The 18384-nt window shown below is 45.5% G+C and overlaps 1 protein-coding gene across 1 annotated transcript; it reads left to right on the top strand.

Annotated features, from left to right (window-relative positions):
- Nucleotides 1–5742: 5742 nt before the first annotated feature.
- LOC139014445 (probable cystatin-15) lies at nucleotides 5743–10377 on the top strand. The gene is made up of 3 exons (XM_070421414.1): nucleotides 5743–5964; nucleotides 9192–9302; nucleotides 10297–10377. Exons 1-3 carry the CDS (start codon nucleotides 5770–5772, stop codon nucleotides 10375–10377), a joined length of 387 nt encoding a protein of 128 aa, XP_070277515.1. The 5' UTR covers nucleotides 5743–5769.
- Nucleotides 10378–18384: the final 8007 nt, after the last annotated feature.

Raw genomic sequence — 18384 nt, 5'->3', positions numbered from 1 at the left:
CAGAGCCGCAGGGCAATCGGGGGATTGGGGAGCTCCCCCCTATCAAGCACAGAGCAGGGCTGATCAGGGGGTTTGGGCGCTGCCCCCTGTCACGCTGATCCCGGTGCCGGGAGCCTCGCTGCTCCACTGATCCCGGTGCCGGGAGGCATATTACCCTTTTACTATATAGGATAGAGGCCTGGTGCACGGGTGGGGGCCGGCTGGTTTGCCCTGAAGGGTGTCCTGGATCAGGGTGGGGGTCCCCACTGGGGTGCCTGGCCAGTCTGGCTGAGGGGCTGAGGGCTGTTTTCCCGCTGGCAGTTGACTAAAAGCTCCCAACCGCTCCTTGTTTTCTTTTTTTTTTTTTTTTGTTCTGGGCCAGCTTTAGCTCTGAGGCCTCGCTGCTGAAAACATGGATACAATGTTGCAGTCCGGGGCTGACTGAAAGCCGGTTTTGTTTAGCTTCTTATTTGCAACATAGTAATAGTTGCTTAGAGTTGCAGTTGAGAGTCCGGCAAGTGAGGCGGGGAATGTTGGAGTCTGCAGTCCCTGGAGGAAGCAAGCCTCCCTGCTCGCTTCAGTGCATGACTGCCGGCCGCCATCTTGGCTGACAGTTAATTTGCATAAGGATATGCTGATCAGCCAATGGGAAGGGTAGCGGTCGTACGCCAATTACCATGTTTCTCTTTTATTAGTGTAGATGCTGCAAACATAGGGTACATGTACCTTTTCGAATAGTGTTTTCTTCAGGGAAGTGGTATTACAGGATTGCATGGCAGCTCTATTTTTAATTTTTTTTTGAGGAACCACCATAGTGTTTCTCACAGTGGCTGCACCAATTTGCAATCCAATCAATAATGCACAAGGGTTCCTTTTTCTCCACATCTTTGTCAACGCTTGCTTTTTATTGATTTTTTTGATGCTAGCAACTCTGAAAGGTATGAGGTGGTATCTTATTGTGTTTTAATTTTCATCTCCCTGATGATTAGTGATGTTGAGCATCTTTTCATATATCTGTTGGCCATGTATGCCCTCTGTGGAGAAATGTCTATTTAGGTCTTCTGGCCATTTTAAAAAATGGATTGTTGGGTTTTTTTTGGTGTTAAACTGTATACTTCCTTATATATTTTGGATAATAACCCTTTGGGATGTATCATTAGTGAATATCTTCTACCATTCAGTAGATTGTCCTTTTGTTTTGTTTATGGTTTCCTTCAGTGTGTAAAAGTTTTAAAGTTTGATGTTGTCTCATTTATTTTGCTTTTGTTACCCTTGCCTGAGGAGACATTTCTGAAAAGATATTGCCAAGACCAATGTCAAAGAGTTTATTGCCCACGTTTTCATCTAGATCTTTTATGGTTTCAGGTTTACAGTTCAGTCTTTAATTACTTTTTAGTTTATTTTGTTTATGGTATAAATGGTCCAGTTTCATTTTTTTGGCATTTATTTATCCAGTTTTCCCAACACCACGATTGAAGAGACTGTCTTTACCCCATTATATATCCTTGCCTCCTTTATTGAAGATTGACTATGTAAATGAGGACTTATTTTTGGGCTATTTTATTCTATTTATCTATATATCTATTTTTTATTTGTTTGTTTTTGTTGTTGTTTTTTTATGGTTGTACCAATGCTGATTATTGTAGCTTTGTAGTACAGTTTGAAAACAGGAAGCATGATATCTCCCACTGTACACCACCATTCTAGTTTCTATGTGTGGATTTGGCTATTCTACATACTTCATATAAGTGGAATTATATAATATTTGTTCTTTTGTCACTAGCTTATTTCACTTACCATAATATCCTCAAGAGTCTTTTTAAAAGCTGAATAGTATTCTATTATATGTATATACAATATTTTGTTTATCCACTTATCTGTCAATGGACATGGATTGCTTCTGTCTTTTGGTTACAGTGACTAATGCTACTGTGATGTGGGTGTGCACATATCTGCTCAGTCCTGAGCCCCACCCCAGGGCAGTAACTACTGGGGTCCAGCAGAACCTCCAAGGCCTTGACTTAAGCAGCTCTCTGCTTTGTCCATAAGCCACAGTGGGCCTAATCATATGGCCTTGCCCCTGGGGACCTGACCTCCACAGGGAATCGGGGAAATACCTCTGTTGACCCTTACAGGGGCAGTGCTCAACCCTGGACTAGAGGCCAAAAAAGATGAAAGAACCCTTTAAGGCAAAGCCAGGTTGCAAAATTTGATGTTTCAAATGAAACAAAAACTTTCTTCTTTTTATATAAACTTCCTGAATGTCAAGGACTGCAGGAGAACTTCTCAAGAAATAAGGCTACTTCTGCTTCAGGCCATAAGGCTCATAGGTGTAATCAGTTTTGAGCAAGAATTGCAAGGCAAAAAAAGTTTTAATTGTTTTGTTTTGTTTTGTTTTTAGAAATTGCAATTTGAAGGACAGATTTAGGCAGAAATCCAACTGGGTTTCCAGGGAGAAAGAAAGGGACAGAGTTTATAAAGGCATAAAAAGGGTCACTTACAAAGTGATTACACACGTTGCTTTGAAAGAGCCGTGATTGATGCTATCTATGATTGATTGCTAGATAAAAAAAAAACTTTCAATAGAGAGCTCAGTGATGCAGAGCCAGTTCCAGGAACTGTATCAGGATGTAGCCTTTTGGTTTAGCTCAGTTAAAAGTTCAGTTTCAGACGGAGGAAGTGTGTTAGCTCAGCTTGTTGGAAATCTCTGGCTCCATTTTAGATTGCTCTCTTGACAATACCAACTCCATTTTATAGCTTTTCTTTCATACATGACACAGGTCTTCTCTGGAGGGGCCATGCCCAGGCCTGAGAAGAAGGAAAGGGTGGCTGAGGGAAGGTCTTTTTATCTGTAGATACCCACCAAGAGCACTGCATGGGGGTCACTGTTTTACATGAATATCTTTATCAATAAAATAAAATAATAAAATAAAATAAAAATAAGAGAATACCTTTACCAGGACTGCACTTTACCTTCAAAGGCATCAGCTCAGCTCTGTATGTGCCTACCTACTCCTTGATGCATAAATTATTCTACCTGGGGCCCGGCTGGCATGGCTCAGTGGTTGAGCATTAACCTGTAAACCAGGAGGTCACAGTTCGATTCCCGGTCAGGGCACATGCCTGGCTTGTGGGTTCAACCCCCAGTGTGGGACATGCAGGAGGCAGCCGATCAATGATTCTCTCTCATCATCGATGTTTCTATCTCTCTCTTCCTCTCTGAAATCAATAAAAAATATATTAAAAAAAATAAATTACCCTACCTGGGGACCCAGACTGCTCTCCATGCTGAGGAATTGGACGGCAGACACCAATCACTGCCCTTGGGAGAAATGCGTGGTGATGGACACTCACATGGTGTGGACTGTCTCATCCCTATTCTGCCCATCTCGGAACAAGACCTGTAAGGGAGAGATGAGAGACTAAGAGGGCACTGGAGGTGTGAATGGAGGAATGATAGGTGGTCATTTTCAAGGTCTCTGAAGAAAAAGCATTTTCTTTGTTTTAATTTGGGGAACAAAAACTGGAGTTCAGCACCTGCCAAAGAAGAAGGGCTGTGGACAATGAGGTGTAGAGATTGGCTGCACAATTTGTAAAAAAAAAATATGTTGAAGATATTGAAAACTGCCCCTTGCAAGAAGGCCCAGGAGCGGAAAAGGTTTGAGAATAAAAGCAGTGCCAAAACATCATGAATCTTCTGAGAATGAAAAATAATATCCAGAAAGGTTTATTGTAAAGAAAACTTACAGTCTTGCTATATGTTTCCTTTACTCCTCACCCAGAATACTTCATTCCTGATACTTTTGGTCACCAAATGGGTGGAGGTGTTCCCACTACAAGCAATTCTGTAACACCAGCTAGATATCTTACAATGGAATGTAATTCTAATTCTATCTGGAGATAGTGCCAGATCCCACAGGTTAAGAGCTCAGTCCCATAAGACTATTCTCCCCTCACTTCAGATGCAAATCACAATAGTAGGTCCCCAGGATACCCACAACTTCTGTTTGATTTGGCTAAAAATCCGAGGTTCCCACAATGACCTCTAATTTGCTAGAGCAGCTCACAGAACTCAAGAAACACTTAACTTATGTTTAACAGTTTATTAAAGGACATGGTGAAGGATACAAATGAACAGCCAGCTGAAGAAATACACAGGGTGAGGTCTGGGGAGGTCCAGAGAGCAGGAGTCCTGTCCACATGCAGTCAGGGGGCATCCCCTCTCAGTACATGGATATGTCCACCCACCGGGAAGTTCCCAAATCCTATATTTTGGGGATTTTATGGAGGCTTCATCATGTAGGCATGATGGATGATTAACTCCATTTCCAGCCTCTTTCCCCTCTTTGGAAGATAGGAGGTTGGTGGGGCTAAGAATTCTAACCTACTGATCATGATTTGTTCTTTTTGTCGCCCAATCCTCATCTAAGAGCCCATCCAGAGTCACCTTAATAGAACAAAAAATGCTCTTAGTGTTCTTATCACTTCAAAATTTATAAGAAACTCAAGAGCTCTGTGCCAAGAATCAGGGGGCGGATATATATATATGTTTTCTATTATCTCACAGAGGAACTATACTATGAGAGGAGGCTTACGAAAGTCTTCAGGAACACTCCTGTGGCAAAATGAGGGTCCTGACCCCTCTCCCAACAGGACTCACAGACACTTCTGGGGTAGATGAGGGTCTTAGCCTCTCTCCCACCAGGTTCCATAGCTCCCACCTTGGAGGGGGAAGGCAGACAGAGTTGCTCCCTGTAGAGCAGTGAGCTGAACCTTGTACTCCCAGCCTGACTGGCTGACAGACACACTCTGACAACACCCTACCTTTCTCCTTGGATGGAGCCCTCTCTTGGGGTCACAGCGTAGAAGTTTCCTGAGACCTCGGGTTCAGGCAGATGCTGTTGAGTAAATCAAACTTCCCAGTTCATGTGTGGCTGTCCTTACTGGTTCTTGTAGAGCCCCACTGGTTTGTTTGTATATCCATCCACCCATCCATCCATCCATCCATCCACCCATCCTGTTGTTCATGTGTCCACTTATTTGTCCATCCATCTATGTGTTTATTCATTTATTCTCCAATCTCTCCATGCCCCTCTTCCATTTCACTCATAGGAATGCAGGCAGTTTTCCCAGGGAGCAGCCTTATGTGTCCCCGCTGCTTCCATATCTGTGACCATGATCACAGTGAGTGGCCCGTTGGGGTGTAATCCCATCCCAGTATAATAGAAGTCCCTCTCTACAAGCCTGGGCAGGCCTCATAGCCAGTAGGGCAGCAGGTGCCAGAGGTGGTATAGAAGACTGTGCACTGACCTCTCCCTGACTCTTCCTTTGTTCCCTGAGATTGTTGGCTGCAGCCAAAGTCAGAGGTTGACCTGGCTTTTATATCAAGTCCTTAGGGTCCATCGGTATTCCTAAGAGCTCCTGTGACTCTGTCATCCCCACGCTGTACTGCTGTGAGGGCAAGCTAGCAGGGCTTCAGACCCCTAACCAGGCCCTATCAGGCTCGGCCTGGGGCAGGAGGAGGCAGCCCTGGAAATGTGCAGGGAACAGGTCATGTGGCATGAATGTCCTTGAGTTCAAGGCTTATGTGACCAAGGGTTGGAAAATGTTCTGCCTTCCATTTGGTGATGACAAGGAAGGGAGCAGAGAGGAGGAGCCGGTCAAGGCGCAGGTCAGCCCGTGGATTCTGGGGGCAGAGCTGTGTGGGATGGGGAGCTATGGAGGCGGCGCCAAAGCAGCTGCCACTCAACACTGGCGTGCTGCTGGCCCCCAGGGGTGACACCAGGCAGCATGCTCCTGAAGGTGCCTCTGCTCCTGGGGCTCATTGCACTGGGGCCTCCTGTCTGCAGTTCCAAGTTTGTGGACGAGAGTAAGAACACACAATTATTTGCCATAGGTGTGGAGTTTGCCATGTTTCAGTTCAACCAAGCCCAGGAGGATGAGTATGCTTACAAGCTGCTGTGGGTGGGGAGAAGCCAGCGCAAGGTAAGCGGTGCTTCAACGCCTCCCCCTTTCCCCTCCCCCAGCCCCTCTCCCCGCCAGGCTTCATGTTGACCCTGAAACAGACCTGGGAGAGGTGACTCCTTGGTCTGCAAAGGAGGAAAGGAAGATTTTTTGTTTTTGGTAAATATTTTTAAAAATGCAAGGTATATGCCCTAACTGGTTTGGCTCAGTGGATAGAGCGTCGGCCTGCGGACTGAAGGGTCCTGGGTTCGATTCCGATCAAGGGCATGTACCTTGGTTGCAGGCACATCCCCAGTAGGGGATATGCAGGAGGCGGCTGATTGATGTTTCTCTCTCATCGATGTTTCTGACTCTCTCTCCCTCTCCCTTCTTCTCTGTAAAAAAATCAATAAAATATATATTTTAAAAATGCAAGGTATAATTACAAGTGCTTCAAGTTTCTGTTTTGGTTCCTTAACGAGTGAAGCCCCTAGAAATCAGGGTAGAGAAGGAAAGGAGACAGCAGGAAGGAGAGCACTCAGCAGCCGGCCGTGTGGGGGAGAGAAAAGCAACCTCTCAAGTGAGGCAGCTGAGAGAAGCAGGGCAGCAGAGATTGACAGGTGAGGAGAACGACAGAGAGAAGCGGCTGCTGGAAACGGAAAGCCCCAGAAGGAAAGGCGGCACAGAGGCGCCTGGCTGCAGCCTGGGCCAGGCTCCTGGGAGCCCCGCTGTGCTGATCTGAAGGCAGGGGCTGCGCTGTTTCCTGCTTGAATCGAAGCTGGCAGGCCTTGACCTGGCAGCCACTGTGGGTCCAGGCCTGGTGGGAGGCGGCAGAGAGCACAGACAGAGACATGTTCTCATGGGACTGTTATGCCCGTGATGAGAGGCAATCAGGCGTCAGGTTCATGAGTGAAACAGTGGAGGTTGGGACAAGAATGTCAGTGCAGGAACTCAGGGCCCTGGCAGGCAAGGTATGTGGGGGCGGTCAGAGAGGGCCTTTCTGTGATGGGCACTCCTGGAAGGACCAAGTCACATGGTGGAGGTTTGGGGACAAGAAGGGCAGGCAGCCACCAAGGGGCCCCTGGACCAGGACAAGCCCCGGGAGTCCTGGAAACAGCCAAATAGTCTGAACCTGTGTCACAGAGGAGGGTTCTGGGGGAGGTGAAGCTGGGGCATGCTCAGAGCCACAGGTGAGGAGGTAGGATTTTATTCTCAGAGTAATGAGGACCCATGGGGGGAAGTAATTCAGATGCTTTAGTGACATCTCTCTGGATGCTGTGGGTACAGTGGGTTCCACAGCCCATGGGCAAGCTGAGACCAGGAGGCAGGGATGTTTTCAGGGTCACCAGGAGATAGAAGAAGTGCTGGCATCTGGGTCTACTTCAAGGTGGATATGGGGTACACTGAGGTGGGGTGTGAGAAAAACAGTGGGGTCAAGGGCAGACCCAAGGTGGAAAAAATCTAGGCAGAAATATGACATTTAGTATCCCTGAACCAGCTATGGAAGGTCAAGAAGGCAGTGGGTTAGTCTGGCCGGCGTGGATCAGTGGTTGAGCGTCGACCTATAAACCAGGTGATCATGGTTTGATTCCCCATCAGGGCACGTGCCCAGGTTGCTGGCTTGACCTCTAGGGGTTGTGCAGGAGGTGGCTGATCAATAATTCTCATCATTGATGTTTCTATCTCTCTCTCCATGTCCCTTCCTCTCTGAAAATATGAGGCAGTGGGTTATAGAGCTTTAAGGGTAGAAAGATATTGGGCCTGAAATAAATGTATAAATGTAGGTGTCATTAGCATCTGTTTATGCAAACCTCCCTACTGATGTTTATTCCTATCACTTCCTGCCTACATTGACTTGAATGAAGAGTGTTGTTCTCAAGTCATTCTGTCCATGCTCGGATTCTGGCACCCTGTCACAGGGTCCCGCCACAGACCACCCTCTGGAAGAGACGGACAGGAGGGTGGACCTCACCTGCACAGGGACACCGGCTCCCCTCAGTCTTTCCCATTTCCTGATGTCTGCCTCTTTCTTGTGCTGCATCCGGTAGGCCACACAGGCCCTTGGGCCACCAACACGACTGCCCCTGTACCAGACCCTGAACCCTGTCCTAGCTCAGGGTCTGATGACTGTTCAGAGGGCCTGGGCATGCAAGAGTGTCAGTGTCTGAGTGTGTTGTTGGTGTGTGTCCAGTCATGTGTCAGCTGCAGGAATTCCTAAGGCCCAATGAATCAACCTTCTAAACACTTCCAGGTCAGTCCAGTGAGAGAAGCATGTTCCTGCCTGCGCTGGTTTTTGGCTAGATTTCTCTTTGAGTTTGAGTTCTTCCCTAGTTTTCTAGACTATATTTAAAGAAAATAAATCATAACTTTTTTCTTAATTTTAATGTTTAAACATTTTCTCATTAATTTGAGAGACACACAGAGAGAGGGAAATTGTTGTGAGAGAAATACTTTGATCACTTGGTTCCCATACATGTCCCTACTGGGGATCAAACCTGCAACCTAGGAAGGTGCTCTTGCTGGGAATCAAACCCATAACCTTCCAGTGCATGGGATGATGCTCCAACAAACCGAGCCACCCCAACCAGAGGAGGAAATCACAACTTCAAATAACATCTTATAGAGCCTAAAAAATACAAGCAGCACCTGATTCATAAATATCACCTCAATGTATGCCTGCAAGATGAGCCCTTTTGTGCAGCCAGCTCCCACGGGGAGAGACAGAGAGTTCCCCGCCCCCAAGGCCCCCAAAAAGAATAGTGCAGCTCTGACGTCCAGTCAGAGGACAGGCAGGCTCATTGTCCTACTCTCCATAGCAGCACTCATTCCGTGTGTTCTGGTGTCCGGCTGTGCCCGGCATAGAACTGAGAGACGGGTCTTGTGTCAGGTGTGGCTGCAGCATGTGTAGGCTCCTTGCTGTGGAGGTTTCCATCCTGTGTACATGTCCCCCTGTGTTCATGGCATGTTGATGCGGTTGCCTGGTATCGGCCATCAGGAGGAGTGTGGCACGGGAGATGCTAGTGCATGCTTTGTGTGCACACATGATCATCTTTTTGTAATAGAAATGGAGACTATCAAGGTGCAAGTGAAATAATAAATAAATTTAAATATAAGAAATGTAAGGAAAAGTGCACCGATGTATATCATTACTTATATGCATGCAGCTGCCCATTCATATCTTTTCCCCGCTTTTCTATTTGATTGTCTCTGTTTTACTCCTTAGTTCACAGTAAATATTTATAGCAGTTTCTACAATTTCTTTTTGACAGCTGTTTTCTTGGAATTATTTAATGGACTTGAATATGGGCCGCACGGTTTGTAAGAAACATGATGAAGACATTGACAACTGCCCCTTGCAAGAAGGCCCAGGCATGAAAGAGGTTTGAGACTAAAACAACCCAAAGCATCATGAACCTTCTGGAAATAAAAAATAATATCAGAGAGAAGGTTTAAGAAAGTCTTCAGGAATACTCCTGGGGTAGATGAGTCTTAGCCCCTCTCCCACCAGGTCTCAGAGACACTTCTGGGGTACATGAGGGCCTTAGTCTCTCTCTCACCAGGTCCCAGCGCTCCCCCCTGGAGGGGGAAGGAGGTCATTCTAAGCAGACAGAGCTACTCTCAGCAGAGCAGTGAGCTGAATCCTGTGTTCCCAGCCTGACTGGTTAACCAGAGACACTGACAACACCCACTCTATTTTCCTCCCTTGGATGGAGCCTTCTCCCTGGGTCCCAGTCTCAAAGTTTCCTGAGACCTTGAGGTCCAGGCAGATGCTTCCTGTGGTCCTCGCTCTTTCTTTGCTCCTGTTTTTCTGGATCTTAGGTCACCTCTCCCTCTAGCTTCCTGGGCTGCAAGGACACGCCTCATCAGTCCAAGCCTGTGTTCATTATCCTATGAGATGACATCTGATCCATGGAACTCGGACCTTGGGGATGGGCCTCACTCAGGGTGACACTGTCAGTGGGGCTGGTCTTCCCCTCCTACCCAGCCTTGGGGATAGCCTCCCCTTGGGGTGGGTTTGCAGCTTCTGCTGAGTGGGTGCATGTCCACCTGGACCATCCCCTGGGCATGGTGCTGGCTCCCTAGAACTCACGGGGAAGGGGCCACTCATCATGTGCACTGGGAGACCCTGAGAGCCAGGTGCTGGCCCCAGCAGGCATCCTCTTAGGAGTCTCTGGGCTCAGGTAGACAGACTCAGGTAACCACTGCCTATCATCCTGGTGGAGCCTTGAGCTTCCTAAGTCTATTCAGCCCACTGTTGTTTTTTTCTTTCCTCTTGTAGTTTTCAATGCATCTTGAGCTTCTATCAAGTTCTTCATGATAAGTGCTCTCATGTGCTACATGGCTCTGATTTTGTCCTGCAATTCCATTTTTCAGGTGAACTGCACTTTCATTGTGGATGCCCGACCATGGATTTCCCAGTTCACCCTCCTGGACAGCACCTGCCTGCAGACATAGGCGGGGAAGGGGCGCCTGCTTCTCACAGCAGAGGATTCCTTTCCTCTGGAGAGTGACAGTGGGTCTGACTGTGAAGCACAGGGGAATTAAAGGCATCTCAGAGCACTTCCTGGGTCCCTGTCAGTTTTGCATTCTCCTGTTGTTTATTTTCCAGAAAAAGCTCTGCTAGCGGTGGAGAATTTATCATTATTGTTCTTACCTTGGCTGCAGGTGCAGAGTGTTGAGTAAATCCAACTCCCCAGTTCATGTGTGGCGGTCCTTACTGGTTCTTGTAGAGCCCCACTGGTTTGTTTGTATATCCATCCATCTATCCATCCATCCATCCTTCCATCCATCCATCCATCCATCCATCCATCCATCCATCCATCCATCCATTTTTCCTTTTGTTCCTTTATTCATCCATCCATCTATGTGTTTATTCATTTATTCCCCAATCTCTTTGTGCTCCTCTTTCAATCCACTGATAGGAATGCAGATAATTTTCCCCCCTCTGGGCCCAGGTCACAGTATAGTGGCCTTTTTATAGTGTGTTATGCCCAGACATAGGGATGGAAGGTGGGCGATTGAAGCTGGTTGAAGGCTCTGTCCTCCATGTACATTCATCAGAGCATCTGCACAAAGAGCTGAATTGTCGACAAGAACATCCTCTCATGCTCTCTGAGAAGGCCTATAATGTAGCATCTCCAGCCACTATATTCCCACATGCTCCCTGAGCCTCTGTTTCTCCATCTTGGCTTAGTGTGATGTTAATGGCTATCAACACTACTCACTTCCCCTGAGAGAGGCACTGTGGCCACTGACACCCACTCTGATGAGCATCTCTCTGTCCCTGGGTCCTAGGGAGGAGCAGCCTGGAGAGACAGATGGAAGGCATGGGAGGGTGCAGAGCATGAATAGGGACAGAGACACAGTGGCAATGCCTTCTGTCGAAATATTTCAGAGCGAAGGGCTGATGGGACTTCCTTCATCCCACCTGGGTTTCTGGGAACTCTGGTTTAATTGGTCCATAGTCGAAAGGCTGGCTCTTTCCTGGCCATCCCATTGCCATGAACTGGTCGTAAGGCTGACGGTGTAGGATTTTCCTGGACAGCTGGAGACAGCACGAAGAGAGTGGCCTGGGCCAGCTTGGGAGTTTTTGGCCAATCTGTGTATAGAGTTTGTAACATCTGCCCACAGTTCTATAGGGGCATCTATAAAGTTGCAAGGGCATGTGTGTAGTCAGCAAAGCCAGCCTATTTCCCACTCTTGCCTATGATAGCACTTGGGTTCCTAGTGGTTGAGACATTGTTCATGGGTTGAGGACAACCAGACCCTGCCGGAATGCTAGTTGGCATTCCTCATGGGTGGCATCACCTTCACCTCTGACTCCCGTTTTACACCAGAAAGGCCTGGTGTCCTGTTCCTTTTCACTGTACTTCAGTTGTTTCCTACCTTGATTTGTATGAAAACTCCATTGGTTTTATTTTACAAATTTCCTAGAGACCAGGCCACACCCCCATCTCTATGATAGAAGAATTTTTGTGACCTGACATCAGAAATATATAAAGCCCCCAGGTGATTAGCACTTGTGGCCAAGGTCGTGTAATGGTTCTCTAAGGAACTTCCACATTTAGAAATTGTGTAAATCGCAGTTAGTGAATACTGTTTGTGGCCTCCGTCTTTCCTCTGATTCCCACTCTCAGCGAATTACAGGTCTGTGGTAGGGTTGGTACATTTTGTGCCTGACACCACGGTCCTTGAACCCACACTAGTAGTTTTTGAATGATGCGCCACTCACTAAGGTCTGTTAGAACAGGAGCAACCTATATCCTGTGTCACCGTGTCCTGGAGAGACCTCTCCAGATTCAGTCCAGCCACTATTTGTCCCAGATCAGGAGGGAGTAAAAATACACTTAAAGTTACAATACGAGCACACAGTATGAAAATGGACACATTTTAGAAATTCTTGATTTCCACAAAACCCAGATTGTTTTATGGAATTACCAGATTGTTTTATGGAATATATTTGCTGAGGACCCCCCTCCCTCCTGAAAATGGGGCTTAACCCAAATCTCAGCACTGGGGTCTTTGGGGAAAAATTCAAGGCAGAGGGAAGGAGGTGGAGGAGAAGTAGGAGAACTGTGCTCCCTACACATTGGATGTAGTATATTTTGAGTAATGAGATTATCTCTGTGAATCTCAACCATCAGCCCCTTTTTCCATTTCTATATCAGGAAACTAGCAACTTGTCTTGTGGTTTTCTGAATTGAGCTCAAGGCCAACTGAATCCAGCACTCTTATCACCAATTTCCCTTTTGACTCTTTCCAAACATAAAGATTCATTGTTGTTAGCACAGAAACAAAGGCTTAGAAACACTTGTAACTAACCACTTCTTATTTCCTTTCTGTGAGGCCCTCCAAATATTATTTTCAGAACAACATCACCTGCCCCAGAAACCACTGTTGTTTATCTGCTCTCCTGTCCTCTCTTATGCGGTCACATTATCAGCCTAGGAATACCATCAGTGGATCAAAACCAACAAATCAATGTCTCAAATCATTGCATTTGTCAGGATGAGCCCGTCACCCCATCGCCAACTGCCCCAAACTCAAAGGCCTCATAGCATCTGCCTCAATCTATCCCCAGCACTCCATAGACCCTGTACCATCTCTTTTTCTTCCTCTTCTGCTTTCTTCACTGCCTCCCACTTTCTGTTACTCTGTAAATGATGACACCCATTATCTCTGAAATTGCTTATATTTTACATATACCTGTCCTATGGCTTACATTGTGTGCATAGCTGTTAGATAAATCTAAAATATTAGCCAAATCACACAAAGGTTCAAATTAGTTCTATATTTTTGAAACACAAATTTCTAGAACACGTTAAAAAAAAACCTATCAAAGAAAGTACAAGACATGATGGGATAGAACGAAGATAAATAATAGAAACAAACCTGAAAAGCTATCTAGCCAACGTGGTTATCAGATATGGACTTTAACATACCTAGGATGAATTGGTTCAAGGAATTCAAAGATGACTAATATTGGCAAAGAAGTTGGAGTTATCAAAAAATAATAAAAGGAAAGTCCTAGGACTGGAAAATACAATAACTGAAATGAATAATGAGACAGGCAGGTTAACCTCAGATTAGAAACAGCTGAAAGGAGAATTAGACAACAGGAGGCAGGACAAAGGAGAGGCTGCAGGATGAAAAGTATGAGAAGGTCAATGTGAGCTCTGCCTCATAGTGAAAGGAAGAGACAATGGGGCTGAAGCAATATTTGGAAATGCAAAGCCCGAGTTATACAGAGCTGACCAAAGACATCAAAACATTTTTTTTAAAGCAGTATTACAAACTCCACGCAGGATAAGAGAAGAAATCCACAGCTGAGCATGAAAAAGTTAAAAATCAAATTTAAGGAGAAAAGTCTTAAAATCAGCCAGAGGTGTTTTATCTTCAAATAAGCAAACATCAGGTTTTCCGCTGCCCTCAGATAGAAACCAATGAAAGTCAAAAGACGTTGTCATGCATCTTCTAAGTGATTCCTTAGCCAGCAAAAATATCTCTCAAAAGTGCATATAGAACTAAGTAATTTTAAACAAACAATGTGGATGTAATTATTGCCAGTAAAACTGTTCTAAAATAAATACTAAAGGGAATTTTCTGGGCAGAAGGAAAAGATGAAAAAATAGTATAGTAGGAAGAAAGAAACAACATTCAAAAGAATAAATATGTGGATGAATCTAGATGATATACAGACTACAAATATAATATTTTATTGAAGATTGTAAAATGCATATAGAATTAGTATACATGGACCTCATGGCACAAAGCTGGGAGAAGAGTAAATGTAGCTGGAATGATGTAAGTGAACTTAATGCTCTAGTTAAAAGACAAATTTAGTTTATTGTTGGAAAAACAAAAGAAAACAAAGCGCCCAGCTGGCGTGGCTCAGTGGTTGAGTATCAATCTATGAACCAGGAGATCATGGTTCGATTCCCGCTCAGGGCACATGCCTGGGTTGCGGGCTCAATCCCCAGTAGGGGATGTGCAGGAGGCAATTGATCATTGATTCTCTCTCCTTCTCCCTTCCTTTCTGAAATCAATAAAAAAAAATGTCAAGAAAAGAAAACAAAGCAAAAAGGAAACATCATAAATATATGAAAACAGATTTTTGAAAAATAAGGTTGGACTAAAGTATACAATGCCAACGGCTATGGTGTAACAGTGCTAATAGCCTATAAAATTAACTGTAAGACAACAAGCACCACTTGAAATCAAGGGGGCTATTATGCTGATGAAAATGTTCACCTGTTTCAAAATACAGCAAAAACAGAAAGAAGAAATAATCAAATATACAATCGTAGTGAAAGTAGAAAACACAACTTCCAGAAACTGGTAAAACTTACTGGACACAATGCACCAGTCAGGGTCTCAAATTCTTATACAGAAGATCTGAATGACACAATATCAAATTGTCCTGAACATCACTGAAACACTGAACATGAGTTCATGGTCTTGCCAGATGTACATGAAACATTTTCAGAATTGATCAGTGGTGTGTCATGAAGTAATTCTCAGTGAAATTCACAGTCCTGATACCATGCAGACTCTTCTAAAACCACAGTGAAATTAGGGTAGAAATCAAGAAGAAATTATTCATTGGAGACTCTTCAAGCTGATCTCCATGCCACACTGGGCAGGCAAGGACTCACAGCCCTCCCCTCCTGTGCAGGAGGTACTCAACAGATACACTGCTTACAGGGGACCTCCTCCTGGGGGAGGGGCACTTGAAGGCACTTTTCTCCTCTATGACTCAGTTCTCAGTACTTGCCCACTCCTAGGCCTTACCCCTTGCCATCCCAAGGGTGCCAGAGCCCTCTCTGGTTTGTCTGCTTCCCATTTATTCATTTATTGATTCATTCTCTTTTTCTCTTACACCTACTCTGGTATTCCCTGTCCATTTTCTTCTTAGATAACCAACCTTATGACTTCTATGGGTATCTTTATGCTGGTATTCTTGAAGAATTGGTAGTATTGTTTTGTGTTCATAATGTTCATGTAATTGTTTCGTTATGTACCTTGAATTTGCTTTTTTTGGTTAATGCTCACTGAGCATATTTTTCCATTGATATTTTTTAGAGAGAGTGAAAGAGAGAGAGGGGACGAGAAAGAGAGAGAGAGAGAGAGAGAGAGAGAGAGAAACATCAATGTGAGAGAGACATATTGGTTGGTTGCCTCCTGCACGCACACCAATGGGGGCCAGGGATCGATTCTGCAACCTAGATATGTTCCCTTGACCGGGAATCAAACCTGTGACCCTTCGATGCATAGGCTGATGCTCTAACCACTGATTCACACCAGCCAAGGCCCTTGAATGTACTTTTTCCTGTTATCATTGTCTTTTAAAAGATCTGTTCTTGTTTCTCTGTATACATCTAGTCTAGTTTCTAACTTTTGCATAGTATGATAGGAATGCCCACTTATTTTACCTACCCTTTCTTCCATTCCTAAACTGCTTCTGATTCCTTGCTGCCAAATTTGCTGCAATGAACTTTTACCTTTATGTCCCTCCTGTACCTAAGAAATTCTTTCAATTTGTACTTGAGGATGGACTTGCTGCATTTCAGGGGTTGCAAGCCCTCAATTTGTCCTCCAGAATAGAGGCACCAGTTCTCATCCCCACCAACTGTGCAGGCGGCCTCCTATGCCCTCATGGCCAGTCTCATCTAGTTTATTTATTTATATTTTTATTGATTTCAGAGAGGAAAGGAGAGGGAGAGAGAGATAAAAACATCAATGATGAGAGAGAACCATATATTGGCTGTCTCCTGCACGCCCCACATCCCGCAACCCAGGCATATGCCCTGACCAGGAATTGAACTGTGACATCCCGGTTCATAGGTCGACACTCAACCACTAAGCCATGCCAGCCAGGCACTTTGAATATTTTTTGCCAGTTCCTTCTGGCCTGCAAAGTTTCTGTTAAAAAATTAGCTGATAGTTGAATGGGCTCTCCCTTGTAAATAACTAACTCCTTTTTTCTTGCTGCTTTTAAGATGTTCTCTTTGTCTTTAACCTTTTGCATTTTAATTATGATGTGTCTTGGTGTAGGTCTCTTTGGGTTCATCTTGTTTGGGGCTTTCTGTGCTTCCTGCACTTGTATGTCTATTTCATTCACCAGGTTAGGGAAATTTTCCATCATTATCTTTTTACATAGGTTTTCAATTTCTTGCTGTCTCTCTTCTCTTTCTGGTACACCGATGATGCAAGTGTTGGTACACTTGAGATTGTCTCAGAGACTCCTTATGCTATCCTTATTTTTTTTGGATTCTTTTTTCTTTTTGCTGTTCTAATTGGGTGGTCTTTGCTTCCTTATATTCAAAATTGCTGATTTGAGTCTTGGCTTCTACTCTACTGTTGATTCTCTGTAAATTATTCTTCAATTCAGTTAATGTATCTTTCATTTATGACTGGTCTTTTTTTATGCTGTTGAGTTTCTAAGTTCATTCAACATTCTTACAACCATTGTTTTGAACTCTATCTGGTAGCTTGCTTCCCTCTGTATCGCTTAGTTCTTTTTCTGGAGATTTTTCCTGTTCTTTCATTTGGGACCTATTTCTTTGTCTCCTTATTTTGGCTGCTTCCCTGTGTTTGTTTCTATGCATTAGGTAGAGCTACTATGTATCCCAGGCTTAGTAGAGTAGCCTAATGTTGTAGGTGTCCTGTAGGATCCAATGTCATAGCCTCTCTGATCACCCAAACTGGGCACTTGAAGTTCACCCCAGGTGTGGGCTGTGTACACCCTCCTCTTGTAGTTGAGCCTTGATAGTTCTTGGCTCATCAATGGAAGAGATTTACTCCCAGGCTGATCAGCTATAAGGACTGCCTATGACCACTGATCTCCCCACACTGTACAAGACCAGCTGTGCAGGAGCCCACACCAAAGAACAGGACTTACTTCATCAGAGTCTGCCTCTGGAGTGCATCGCTTGTGGAGGTGGTTGGGTGGTAGTGCTTAATGTGGTCTAAAGCTTTCCACTGCATGTACTGCTCCGGGGCCTCCTGAGGGGTGCAGGCCAAGGTCAGGTGAAGGCACCCTGGGACTAATGCTCACCTATCTACCTTTCTAGTAATTTGCTGGACACTGATTTGGGATTTTCACAGAGAAGCAGAATTTCTAAGAGCCCAGGGGGTGCATGATCCCCACAGGGTGGGCTGTGTTACCTGCTCTCTGGCAGAACAGTGGAGAGAGGTAGTATTGGGACTCCCTGGCCAGAGGGAGTCCAGAGGCCAGGCATTTAGGAAGCTAGGTTCATGGCACATGTGAGCAGGAAATCTTTGAGGGACCCTCACTCCAAGGGCAGAAGCAGGAAAGGTTTGCCTGGACTGAAGGTCAGTGGCAGGAGTCTGGAGATGCCCTCCCTGAGGCAGGGTCACAAGTGCTAGATTACATCACAAAGTGGGACCTCTCTGCAGGGGCATGGACTCAACAGATGAAGAGAAACCAGAGATTAGGAGGCCATAGGCCAGGGTATAGCTGCAAGCTGAGAGTGCTGGAGACCCAGGAGAACCACGAGCTGGCACCGAGGGCAGAATCTGACTCCACAAGGAGGAAGGAGCAGCTGGCAGTGGGGTAGGTTGGAAGGCCCACTGGGTGCTGGAGCCAGGAACCCAGTCACATCTTATAGGCCTGAGACACACAAGCAAAAGTTTGTGGTGAGGCTTACAGGGTAGATGTTGGTACCTCTGGGCTAAGTGCTCTCCCTGGAACTGCAGACCACACCCAGGATAAAGAGGGCAGATGCCTGGAGCAGAGACTCCTCATAGTTTCTCTAGGGTGGGTTTCCTTCGAGGGCAGGGGTAGCCCTACAGGTGACCCTGTCTTGAATCTAGCTGGGCTGATGTTGTTGTGGTAAGATCTTTGAACCTATAACAGCAGCAGCAGCGGTCACCCCATCTCATCTGCAGCTCCATCCCTGAGAGGACAAAGGCTCACCTGTGCCCCTGGATGGAGAGACC

The sequence above is a fragment of the Myotis yumanensis genome, unplaced genomic scaffold (genome assembly GCF_028538775.1).
Source record: "Myotis yumanensis isolate MYYU_CA2020_CCGP unplaced genomic scaffold, mMyoYum1.0.hap1 SCAF_7, whole genome shotgun sequence".
In the NCBI taxonomy this organism is placed as follows: domain Eukaryota; kingdom Metazoa; phylum Chordata; class Mammalia; order Chiroptera; family Vespertilionidae; genus Myotis; species Myotis yumanensis.
This window is presented reverse-complemented; position numbering and strand designations above follow the sequence as displayed.

What these genes read in the sequence shown, in the direction of transcription:
- LOC139014445 (XM_070421414.1), top strand. Translation starts at nt 5,770, where the DNA reads ATGCTCCTGAAGGTGCCTCTGCTCCTGGGGCTCATTGCACTGGGGCCT. An exon ending in TGGGGAGAAGCCAGCGCAAG is followed by an intron (nt 5,965 to 9,191) that starts GTAAGCGGTGCT and finishes TCTTTTTGACAG; the next exon opens with CTGTTTTCTTGGAATTATTT. An exon ending in AAGGCCCAGGCATGAAAGAG is followed by an intron (nt 9,303 to 10,296) that starts GTTTGAGACTAA and finishes TCCATTTTTCAG; the next exon opens with GTGAACTGCACTTTCATTGT.